The following is a 13,545-nucleotide window of genomic DNA, read 5'->3' on the forward strand; positions in this document are numbered from 1 at the left end:
CTTAGGTGGGAGACAGGACCAACTAATCTTTGGCTGAAATGAGGCCATTGGAGTTTCCTTTTTGGTCTGAGGAGGAAGTTTCCAGAAGATCTATTGCTGAGAATGTTCCATATTTGGTTTCATAGTAATTTAAGATGTGAACTGGGCTCTGCAAAGTTTGGGGTAGACTAAATAAGAAAGTGAATGTACCATCACTGTGAAAAATGTATTAAGAGCAGTTGTACTAGTTCATTTGGTGTTAGCGCAAATACTGTAGATAAGCCCATATTAAACCTCAGAAAGAGTAGCAGCTTTTTAAAGGGGATAGATAACAGAATGGATATAGTTATTTAATCAATGTCCATACAAAACTGTAAATGATATTCTAGTTTTATATGGATATGGATCATTTATGGATCTATATAACATTTATTCAGTTACAGGAGGGTTTTTTTTTTGCTCAAAAAGAGTACCTTAAAAAACATACATTCTTAATATGAATGGGCTTGGTATCACCTGGTTGTCATGATGGTAGGACATAAAACGAATGTTATACTGTGTTGAAACAAGCTGGTATCAAACCCTCCAACCTAGACCGAACCTTAAGCCTTTTTTGTTGTTTGTTGAGTAGTTCATGAATAGCATTGGCAATAGTTTTCAAAATATAAGACTCCATTGACTTTCTGTGTGGGTTCTTGCTCTGGTTTCCTCCATAAACCTAAAACATGCACAATAGACTAATCCTCCAGCTAGTTACTCCCGACCTCAGCCCTCGCTCAAAATGTCACTGCACCGGTGACCAATCCTCCAGACTGGTTGCCCCGAGCAACACCGAAAGAGGATCAAATAAACTGAACAAACTAGGAAGGTGCTGACAATGACCAACTATAGAAAAAACAACAACATACGTATCTCAAGAATTATTCTCACAAATCACTGTTCTACATACCAAGAAAAGAACATGCAGTATAATGGTAGTAAATCATCAGCATTACAGTTAACATGCCATAGCCCTATGTTTACACTGTGTTACATTCCTCAATACATAAATCAGAGTCCTTTCACCCAAGCTACAACCATTGCAAACTCTATATCAAATCCCTGTCACATTCATCTCAACAGCATTTCTACCCACATTCTCCCTCATCGTCTGCATCTGTCTGTACCATCTCCTCTCCTCGCCTCGCTGCCCCAGGACCTGAGAGCTTTTCATGTTTTGACTATATTTTGTGTTAACGGTCGGCTGCACAGGTGTGACCAGGTCTATGAAGGATAAGGTGACCAAGCCCACGGCCATGGCACAGGGGAGGGTGGCGCACATGATAGAATGGCAGAGCTGGAGCACGCCCTCCGCTGGACCGCTGGGGAAATCGAACGTCCAGAGAGAAAAGCAGAGACGACTGGAGAACGATGCCTACAGTGACCTGAGCGATGGGGAGAAGGAGGCGAGGTTTGCGGCAGGTAATTTCAACGGAGGGAATCTGCATGTATGTGTGTGGTGGAATGTTCAGCAGTTACCATGGTGACACAAGGCATGTATTAAGAAACAGCCTGATCAGTTTTTAGATTATCTCAAGAAAAAATAGATTTAAACAACCCATTTTCAAGAGTCTTTCATCGAAACGAGCGTCCATGGTCCTGTTTAAATGTTTGATTTTCAACAAAAAGGTGAGAGTGATTAACTGAAAAACTGTTGGCTAGTGCTAGCTAGTGGCCGTAATGTTATTTGAGAGGGACTTATTTAACAGCACTAATCAGCTCACCTGTTGTAGTCAGTTGTTTATGGTTAGATTGTGTTAAAATAAAACTCAGATTAAAGTCTAACAAAGCCTCAGACAGAGCAGTGCCCACAGTTAGCATCACACCCCCAGAGAATGTTGATGACATCAGCTGCAAATTATCAATAATACAATAGCAGAAAAATGTGTTGTGTGTCGCCCAGTTTTTCAATTCTAGATGATATCGCTTTCTCAAATGGGAAGCCAGTATTTTTGTATTGATTAATGTGGTATTTCAGTTTCTTTTTGTAAAACCCTGAATCACAAAACAGCAGCCGCCTCACATTTTTTTCACAAAATTGTCGATTTAACAAACAAAATCAAACAGTGAACCAGTAAGATTAACCAACATCCATAGGAAACAAGCAATGAGTTTATAAGCGCTTTTCACAACTTTAAGAGCCCAGAGTGGAGCTGTTACATAAAACTAACAACAACTAGCATGCTAACCGTACACTCGGGCAATAAAACACTTTACAATTAGATGCAGACAGTACACATCGGACTTATTTTGACCTCACGTTTTACTATATTTGACATAGTTGACATATTTTGTTTAATTTTATCCCTGTGCATAAACAAATAACTTAATCTTTTGGTGATTCTGTTTAGACCTATTCCAGCATTTAACATAACTATCTCTTTATATTACTTTTTTCTGTTCTGCTTCTGCTCTGACAGGAATCATGCAGCAGTTTGCGATCTCCGAGGCCACTCTGTTTGGCTGGAACTCTCTGGACGGGGATAGTGTGGGGGCGGAGTCAAACCACGGCAGTGTGGCCCATCTGAGTGAAGTCAACCAGGAGAGCATCACCAGCAGAGGTAACACAGACTAAGGTCACATGCACACCAAAAATATGAGCGCTATCAGATTTCCAAGTAATCAGATTATGGAAATGTCATGTAAACAGTACATCTGATGTGAGTAATCTGATTTCTGTGTGCTCTGTGTGCTGACTGCTCACACATGTGCAGGTTTTGGAAAGGAAAATGATGGAAAAAGGGCAAACTACAAAAACGAAAGAGAAAATGTTAAATATTGAAAGAGCTATTTTAAAAGTCAGTTAACACCATCCACAGATTCACTGACACGTGTCACCAGGTGCTGTGTAAACACACACCAATAATCACATGATTATTAACGATAATATCACGATAATGATTTAAGTTCCTGACAGTTTAAAAATGTTAAGGATATGAATAATTATACTTTTAATGTTATGAATAAGTTCCATGTTTAAACTTTAAACTTTTATATAATTGTACTTTGTTATAAGTGCAAACAACTTAAATCTAGCAGATCTCATCAGGGAGAAGTAGGTTTGTTCTGCACATTGATATAAAGGTGTTTATTTTTGTCACTGTTTATCACAATTATTTAAAATGTCCCACAAACGAGTCAACCATTTTTATCATGATAAACCATATTTCTGTTTACTGTCTCATCCCTAGTTCTCAGTTTTCTGTTGTCCATTTTCTGCTCTTGTAAAATGTACCCACTGACAGCACCATAGAGCTTAGCCTGGGTTTTTAATGGACCGATAATAGTGGGTTATATATATTATTTGATCAAAAACATCTGCTGTTGTATTTTATATTTACAAATGTGAAATTTGCTAAATTACATTGACATATGTACTGGAAATAGGTTACTTTGCTTTACACCCTCTCAGTATATTTAGACTCTAGTAGCGTGTCTGACTTAACGTACAAGATTGTGTGTAATGTCTTGGCTGTTTTATTGAGGTTTAGATATATAGATATATTTTTTGTAATCTGCATCACTAACATAAAGTGTACTTACTGTTAGGATCTGCTAATCTTCCCTCTGACCTTCTGTTCATCTGGGCTGTGTATCTTATTAACCCTTATCCATGCCTTATTGATGCTGTGGTCACGCTTTATCATGCGGGTTATAATGTTTCCCCCACTATCCCCCGAGGAGCTCTGAAGAAGCATCTTAGATTAATTTAACCACAGAACACACAGTACAGTGTTCATAAATATGTCTCAGGCTGGGGCTCTGTTGTGGTGTTGGGTGAGTCTGGGTGTTTCTTTTGTGGTGCTGGGTGGTTCTGTTGTGGGGCTGTGTGGTTCTGTGGTGGTGCTGGGGTCTATTGTGGTTCTGTGGTGGTGCTGGGTGGTTCTATTGAGGTTCTGGGTGGTTTTGTGTGGTTCAAAAAGGGTTCTTTTGTAGAGCTGGGGGGTTCTGGGTGGTTCTGTTGTGAAGCTGGTTGTGGTGCCTGCTGGTTCTGGGTGTTTCTGTAGAGCAGGGTGGTTTTGTTTTGGTACTAGGTGGTTCTGATGTGGCCCTAGGTCGTTCTGTGGTGAGGCTGGTTGTGGTGCTGGCTGGTTCTGGGTGTTTCTGTAGCGTTGGGCGGTTCTGTTGTGCTTACAGTGGAGGTTTGTGAATATTAGAGTCTTGTTTGCAGCTAAAAATAGCCGTGTCAGTTATGGAGGCGACCGGCTAGAAAGGACTTTTGGAGGACGGCCACCGATCGCAGCTGGGTTCACTGCCACGAGGCAGAAAAAACAATATCTCAAAAACAATAAGAGAGTTCTATGGGGAATAAATAATGTAAAGTGCGTCTTATGAAAGCACTGACCTCTTCATATAAATGTTTTAACAGATGAAACAGCAAGGTTACTGATGGTAAATGAATGTAGAGGGAACTGGTTTTGAAATGAGAAGTGAAAGCTGTAGGAAGTGTCTAGGGTGATGAAAGACTTGACATGAGTGCTTTAATACATTTTCATTTAATTGCTTGACTAGTGCTTCATACTTTTCTAAAGCTGTTGTTGTGTCCTGAGTGATTGGTAGTGGTCAGAGGGGCCAAATGTGCAAATTGACACCCTCACCTCTGTCAATCTGCCCCAGGGCAGCTGTGGCTACAATAGTAACTTACCATCACTGTACATCATTGTAAAGTGATTTTGAGCATCTGGAAAAACACTATAAAAGACTAATGCATTCTTATTTTTATTATTATTTTCTGTTTTAATACCTCCACCATGAGGTGCATTAAACAAACGTCCAGGCCAATCACAGCCGCGTAGCTGTTTATTTGTGCTCTGTGGTATTTTATTTTATTTTTGTTACTCGTCAGACAGCCACCACATTTCAGGAACGGACCATGTGTTTTTCTGACTGGTTAATAAACCTGTCAGTTATGGCTAGTGGAACTAATGGGGACAAGGGACAAGATACGGTTCCAAATGTCTTTGTAAAGATTTGTAAAAGCGTGTGATTTTGACTGGCCAGACAATCTCAACATGTTCAGCTGTGCTCCTCTCTAATACTCAGTGACAGTGCCCATTAACCATAGTGTAACTGGGGACATGCCGTTTTTAGTAACACCCTGGATTCTGTTGTTGTTTTGCAGCCTCAGGTGAGATGTGGGTGCTTGTTTAAGCTGCTCAGTGAATGATAAAACACAATGAAAGCACCAATTTGTAGAGACAAGATTAGACCACACTGTCTGACCCCAGTAGCACCAGAACACCAGGCACTGCTTCTGTTCAGCTTTGCACGAATCCTATCTGTACACCACAGGCTCCTGCTGAGGTGGAAGTGCAGCAAACACTTTTGTGCAGATAAACAAACACAGAGCTGCCCTTGTCGGTACAACTCAAGGACTTCTCTCATCTGGGGAAACACTGCTGCCGTTATTTTGGCCACTGCTCAAACAGTTGCCTGGCAAGTCCAGAATAATCTCACTGTTTGTTTTATATACAGACAGAGAGAGACGTCAGTCTGGTCACCACTCCCTCCATCATTCCTGAGCATAACAAGTCCCCTACATTAACTAGATCTACATTATACTAAAACAGACATAATCATGAACTTAAATAGACTTCAGACTATCTTCTCCTGGTTATTTATGATGCGATAGACCTAAATTATGAATAAAAAATAAATCCAGTGAAATAATGAGCCCATCCTTATGGTATTTACGGGTTTGTGAAGACCTGTTCCCATTCAAAAGGTAACATTGTTTTGAATAGAATTATTTCTATAATGACGACCATCACCAAATGCTTCAAATCTTGAAGGAATCCTTCTGGCTGAAACTCATGAAATGATACTCTCACACTTAATACCATGATATACTTTAGTACCAGTTATCGTCCCGTACATGAGAGCAAATTGTACACAAAACCCAAAAAATAATATGTAAAATACAACACTGTCCCTACAAATAAATCAATAAATAAATACAAAATCTATAGATACCTCAACCACCCCGCTCTGGTTACGCACTCCCCTCTCTCCTGGTTACTCACCTCCCTCTCATCCCTTTCTCCTAGTTACTCACCTCCCTCTCTCCTGGTTACTCACTTCCCTCTCATCCCTCTCTCCTCCTTCAGATCAGATCCTGCATCACTCGTCCGCAGATGTGTGGCCTCACTCGTACGTGTCCCAGGGCCTGTACTGTCTGTCCTCCTCCGATGCTTGGGACCCCATCACCAGCCAGCCTTCAGGCATGGCCTCCCCCGCAGCCAGCTCCTATATCATGGCCGGAGGTACGCACTGCTCGCTGGAGGAGACAAGTGCAGAAATGACATTAGATTATGACTGGGGTTTCAATCTTTAAGTATCTGATGTGTTGTTAAATATATGTCATAGATTTAAAGATAGAATATGTAACTTTCTTGATAGAATTAAACTTTATCTGGTATTTATTCAAATACAAATGTTTTTCTTGCTCAAAAATACCTTGCAAATGAATGAGGGATGCCTCTTTGCAGATCTGCTTGTCTCCATGGAGCCAGACAAGTTTAAAGCCAATAACTTCTCCATGGAGACAAGCAGGTGGCATATCTCTATCCCTAAAGTTACATAGTGTGGCTTTAGCAATAGATTTTAACAGAAGTATGTAATGGTTTGCTTAATAGTACTGATGTCTTGATGGGCTCAGTGTATGAGATTTACACCATATTTCAAAATTTCTTCCTACTGTTCTCAGGAGGCAGTGGAGCGTGTGGGACTCCGGGCGACGGCTTCGAGGGGACGGTCAACAGTTTCCTGGCTCAACATCAGGCTCAGCTCGTCCTCCAGCAGCAAACGCAGCTCCAACAACTCCAACAGCTGCACCAATACCAACAACAACAGTTTCTACTACAGCAACTACAGCAGCAACAGGTCACTCTATAATCTATATATCTTTATAACCATAACACAGATCACTCTAGAATATTTATGTCTAACATAACACAGGCCACTCTATAAGCTTTATATATTTCTAAGCATAACACAGGCCACGGTATGTGTCTATATATGTCTATAAAAACATAATTCACAACTCCAGCTGCTTAGATACCAAAAACAGCAGTTACTACAGCAAAAACAGCAGCAACAGGTCACTATAATTTATATATGACTATAATTATAACACATGTCACTCTATATGTCTATATATATGTCTATAATCATAACATAACAAGTCACTCTATAATCTGCATATCAATAACCATAACATAACTGGTATAAAATTACTATCTACAGCAGAAAAAGGTGACAAACGGGAAAAAAATCACTTCATATTTTCCCCTTCATATTTTGATTTGATTTATTCTAATAAAAAATTCTTATGTTAAGCATAACATACAGACTTTTAATAATAGCCATTTCAATAAAATAAAACAAAGGCAAAATTATTTCTCCAAAGTCTCCCGTCTGTTCCAAGCCACATCTTTTTGCTGACAATGTGATCTGATGTAAAAACAATATACCCACATACACCGACATACCGCAGTAAAGTAGGTTTAAAATGTCCCATCCAATTCAAAACCAAAATTGATTTTAATACACAAATGTTTTATAACTTCTGCTGTAGAATGACATTCCATAAAACAATGATTACATGAGAGTAGATATGAAATAAAACCTGGTACAAATCCATACACATCGAGACAGATACACATACAGGACAGATGACACAAGATCTATACTGTGTTTAAAAAGCCTTCTGTCTCTCCCAGCCCCGTTCTGTTGTGAGCTGCCACTGCTTTTGTTATTACACTCATCTTTCACCTTATGTCACAAACCCACTACAGCTGTATCGATCACGTTTCTGTGACAAATGATTTAATATGCCCTCCTCCGTCTTTTATTCATACACAAGAGAGATTCCTAGAAACGTTGAGTGTGTTTCAATCCCGCCTTGGTCTTAATATGCAGACGGTGTAGTATAAATCATTAGCGGGAGGATTTTTGTACAAATGAATGAAGTCTGGATGAACTGTGACACAGGGAGAGACGGAGGTTTGGTCTGACGCTGAGCTCGTTAAATACAGCAGGCTTATGAAATAATAACTGCAAAAGGTCAACCACAGTGTCTCCGGGAAGGGGCCGTGGTGCAAATGAGAACTACAACAGCGCACTATGCATTGTGGGTAATATATTTTTCATTCTGTCTTCTATTCAGTGGGTTTTAAAGTGTACATGACAGGGTTCATGTTTTCTAATTATGACTTGGTTTGGTGGGATAGTACCTGCACTAGATATTTAACATAGTTTTACATGAGTTAAGTGGCAGTTTGTGGGGAAAAAAGTTGAGAAGAAAAGCATAAAAATACAATACTCATGTATGGTGAGCTGTAAAACAGAATACTGCTACCCTGTCATGAACACAAAAAATTGCAACCAAAATACAGGGACAACTAACACACAAGGAAGTCATTTTTCTGACAGTTTAAACCTTCATTTAACAAAATAGAGGTATTTTCATCCATTTTCATTAGTCTAATCATAACTACTGTGTAATTTAGGCGTGTTTTGGCCCTTACGGGCTGCTACCAGTAGGAAGTAAATTTTTTAAAATCAATTCAATACACTCCGTCACCTGCTTGTCTCCATGAAGATGCTATTGCTTATAATTTTCCACAGTATGGCATTAAACTTAACAATCTCCATGGAGACAAGCAGGTAGTGTCAAGTCGAGGCCAAGTTACTGTATGTCAGACTGCTAACAGTAAGAATGTTTGTTCTTCAAGGTATTTTATAGCAGGAAAAACATTTGCAATGAAATGAATGGAAGATAAATAAGTTGAATGGAATACTGTGGAACATTCTAGGCAAAACAATAACATCTCCATGGAGACAAACCAGTGTCAGCTGCAACCCCACCAGAAGAGTTACATAAGGCACATAGTTAAATGACCTAAAGTAACTGCAGTTTTCGAGGTATTTTCCAGGCTGCTAAGCCAATATTGAAGAAACAACATACATTTCCCAGAGTAGGACCTTCCCTGAATAGTTTCAGAATGGTCTTAATGCTTATCAGAACTAGTATACATCAATGAAATTGAATAAATGATGTGTAGTATGGGTTGAATATTTCATATAAGTCTGACATTTTAGTACGATGACAACAATAGAACCAGTATATCTTTAGAATTCAGTAAGCTCTTGTGAGTTAGTGGCATAGCTGGCCGCACATTGGACAGTTACAATGGCTTTGTGTGTGTCATTGTTTTGGCAGCAGGAGATGTATTTTCTGCTCCTTATTGAGAATGAAAATGTCAGGAGCCCAGGGGAAGATATTGTTGAGCAAAGCTCCAGTGGGTGGTGTGTTTTAATAGGAACATTTTCAAAGCAAGAAGCACTTGAGTAGTTCTGTAGACGAATCATTTCACCAGACTCTGAGACAAGGGACTCAAAGCAACAGGAAAAATAACCACCTTTTCCTTGTTAACACATTAGTAATAGTCTTTGTATTAAGATAATAGTTTTACTGTGACTCATTTTATTTAATAGATCCAATAAAAAGTTTTTTTTTTTTTTTTACAATGTCTTGGAATTTCTGATGCTATTTCAATTAATATGTCAAATCACCAACTCATGCTAATCCATGGGTAAAGATGAATTAAAATGAAAAAAGGCTATATACCATCTCTTAATTAGCCTTAATAAAGTATGAACAAAGACTTAAGAAGAAACTTTTTATTAAGAATGATTGAGGCTAATTACTTAATTAAGACGTTAACTTCAAACCCCGTAAAGGATCCATATCATGCCATTTTCTGATCTATGTTTTTTCCTCATCACAAACATACCTGTGTTTTGTTTCATTCACACACATTTACTCACAAACCCTCTTCTTCTTTCAAATGGAGAATACTCTGTTTGACCTTGTGATGTCATCTTTATTTTATTTATCTTTATTTATACAGGAGGACCCAATGAGAGCACTTGGGCTCTCTTCTTCATGGGTGCCCTGTTTAAAATACAACACAAACTGAAAAAACAATCAAAACAAATAAGTCCATAAAAAACATCAATAACAAGTGCAGGTGTGTGTATGGACATGTGATAATACAGAGAGTGCTCCACTGTGTTTTAACTCCATACAGCCTTGTAACTGCCAATCTCTACTGAACTGAGGGTAAAAAAGTAGACGTTAACTTGAAAACTACCGCTTCATGATTACTCAAACGTGTGAAACAAAACACAACTCCAGGTATAGTTTGTTGATGGAACAACATTATAACATGGCTTGAAGCTCATAAGAGTCCATTTTGTGTAATATAGGACCTTTAATTAAGTAGTTACTAACTCGAAACATTCTTAATAAACCCTTTGTTCATTATTCAGCAGCTGTAAATAGTGCAAAAAAGTTCATAAGAAAATTATATTGAAAATGTATTATGTCTAAATCCATAACATTAAAACATGCCAATATAACCCAGATAACATGGTATTATAAATAGCTGCGCTCTAGACCTTGAACTTTGAATCTGGAGGTAGTATGTAGAGTCTATAATATAAAAAGTGGGTCGTTCTATTTATCTCCATCCAGTGCTAATGCTGCGGTTCAACAGTTTGAGGAATGTCTCCGCAACCTCCCTGTTTCTGCTGGATACTGGGTCACAAAGTGGGCTGGGCAATATAGGAAAAGAAGAATAATCTAAACAAAAGATTATTTTTCCCATATTGATCGATCTGGATTTTCGTTTCGATCTTCCATCTTATTAAAACATCGACAGGTGAACTTCAGGTACAGAGAGCAGGGTGTCAGGATCATTACTGTTTTATTTCGTGTTGATAGGACCAGTTATTCTAGAGAAATCCACATTGTACAACACATTAAGTCTAAAAGCATGTGCAAACACGTGTCAAGTCCTGCACTAAATTAGGTCTTAAGTTTGAATCATAAACAGTGAGAAAACAGCCCTTCACTTTCTGTAAGTTGGATTATAATGATGAGAAGCACCAGAGGAGAGAAAGAGGAGAAAAGGTGAGGAGCTGGATCAGAGAGAGGGAGAAGGAGCAGGGGAGACAGCACCGCACACACAGAGACAGAGACACACAGAGAGCCACATACACACAGAGATACACACAGAGACACACACAGAGGCAGAGACACACAGAGACACACACAGAGGCAGAGACACACAGAGGCAGAGACACACAGAGGCACACACAGACAGAGACACACAGAGGCAGAGACACACGGAGGCACACACAGACAGAGACACACAGAGGCAGAGACACACGGAGGCACACACAGAGACAGAGACACACAGAGGCAGAGACACACAGAGAGGCAGAGACACACAGAGAGGCAGATACACACAGAAGCACATGCAGAGACAGAGACACACAGAGAAGCACTCACAGAGACAGAGACACACACAGGGGCAGAGACACACACGGAGGCAGAGACACACAGAGGCAGAGACACACAGAGGCACACACAGACAGAGACACACAGAGGCAGAGACACACGGAGGCACACACAGAGACAGAGACACACAGAGGCAGAGACACACAGAGAGGCAGAGACACACAGAGAGGCAGATACACACAGAAGCACATGCAGAGACAGAGACACACACAGGGGCAGAGACACACACGGAGGCAGAGACACACAGAGGCAGAGACACACAGAGGCACACACAGAGACAGAGACACACAGAGGCAGAGACACACAGAGAGGCACTCACAGAGACAGGGACACACAAAGAGACAGAGACACACACAGGGGCAGAGACAAACAGTGAGGTAGAGACACACAGGGGCTGAGGGAAGGAGACTGGACTTTAAGTCAAACTGTGCAGATTTAAATCAAAACTTAACACAGACACAATAAACTGTGTCTGACTCAGAGCTTTCACCTAAACAAGAGAGCAGCTCTGCTGCAGGATTGGCTGTAAACCAAAATGCACTTGCCTTATCACTGAGATCACCCAAAGTTTGGATAGCGATCTATCAAACTTTTTATTTCTGGCAAAGCCCTATGTGTGTGTGCATGTTGATGGTGGTTGGAGGGGTTGATGACACAGATTGGCAGTCTCACTTCCGTCAGTCTGCCCCAGGGCAGTGCTTTAAGAAGCTTTGACGAGCCTGTAAAGAGCATTACAAGTGTAGGTCTAAGACTAATCTAAAAACATTTCTTGACAAGTGGTCTACTACAGTAATTGTTGCAGCTCCACACTGTGCTATACGACCTTACCGCCAAGTCATTTTGCAGCGCTACAGAACTGATGTTTACTAATAAAAGTTTCCCTGTGTTTTTCTGTAGATGCACAGTGCCTCTGCCTCACTGCAGGCCACGCCCAACAGCACCATCCACAGCCTGGGCCCGCCCACGCACCCGCGCCTCGCTGACCTGTGGGGGGCAGCGCAGGTCGAGCCGCATCAGGTGAGGGCATCTGAAACAAGGGGCAAGTAGGGATGGGGCAAGGTTTCATATCAGGGTGAGCACCACAGTGGCATCTTTAGGGAGAGAAAGAAAGTCAAGATATATATAGTTTTTTCTAATACTTTGGAATGCATTTTTGTCAAGTGTTAGGTGATTGTTAAAAGGCTTTTCATGTAATAAAGTAAAATAATAAAAACGTTTTGTTGTTTTAAAATAAGGACAGTGCATGCTCCATATATTAATAGATTTTTAGTTCACAACAGCCCCCAGTCCATATCCATTACTGAGAGCAGACATTAAATTAGATTATAGATGTTGTAGGTAATCCTCTCCTTCTCCATCTCTTTGTAATGACAGTATTACCACACCTTTAATACAGCCACGATGATCATAAATTACTGCCTATCCGCTCTGATCCCTCCTTGAGTCTCTTCTCAGCTCGGTTTCACAGAAAAGCCCCTTTTACCATAGAAATAACAGTGCTCGTGTACCTCTGCTTTGTATCTCACGGCCTTGGGCTCACAGCAGCGGACATATGTAGCGCACATCAGTTGGAGGAGGACAGGTAGGAGGATGGAGGTGCATGGAGCGCCCCCTGGAGTGTGCATGGGACACTGCCTGGAGAGGAGTAGGTGCTTGTGGGACAAAGATAAAACATAAGGGTCTATGAGAATGCAGAGGATTTTGTTGATGTTTTTCTAATCCAGTAACTCAGCAGATGGTTTTATATATACAGCATGTCCATTGAAAAAGCATGAAACCAAGGCATTTGGGTTCAATATTGATAGTTTCACTGTTCAAATGAGGGGAATAAAGATGGAATTGTTTATTACTTGTAGATAGTTAAAGTGGAACTAAACACTAAACCACCTTTTTTGCTACTAAACTGTGTATATGGTGTTATAAAAGAGTTAGTTTTTTGGCACCTCTTGCACAAACTAGATAAATTTGCAGCTTTCTGGTCAAAAAAGCCTATATCTAAGTGTTTGCTGCCTCCACTGGTCACCGCAATTTCAAGTACTATATGACATCACACAGCACTGCCCTGATTACAGCCAGGACCCACCCTTTCTCCCCCCTCACTCTCGCCTTGAGTCTTCTAGACCCCAACCATCCCTCCCCCCTCTTTCTCCTCTTTAGTC

The 13,545-nt window shown here is 40.3% G+C and overlaps 1 protein-coding gene across 1 annotated transcript in view; it reads left to right on the forward strand.

The window, feature by feature from the left end:
- Positions 1-13,545, forward strand: part of LOC117378652 (protein FAM131B-like) — a 66,464-nt gene that overhangs the window by 41,313 nt on the left and 11,606 nt on the right. Inside the window, exons 4-8 of the mRNA XM_055225358.1 lie at positions 1,231-1,440; positions 2,439-2,579; positions 6,126-6,281; positions 6,725-6,900; positions 12,284-12,403. Of these exons, the coding sequence (XP_055081333.1) occupies positions 1,231-1,440; positions 2,439-2,579; positions 6,126-6,281; positions 6,725-6,900; positions 12,284-12,403 (803 nt within the window). The remainder of the gene's footprint in view (positions 1-1,230; positions 1,441-2,438; positions 2,580-6,125; positions 6,282-6,724; positions 6,901-12,283; positions 12,404-13,545) is intronic.

This window comes from Periophthalmus magnuspinnatus, chromosome 11, assembly GCF_009829125.3.
Source record: "Periophthalmus magnuspinnatus isolate fPerMag1 chromosome 11, fPerMag1.2.pri, whole genome shotgun sequence".
NCBI classification, from domain to species: domain Eukaryota; kingdom Metazoa; phylum Chordata; class Actinopteri; order Gobiiformes; family Gobiidae; genus Periophthalmus; species Periophthalmus magnuspinnatus.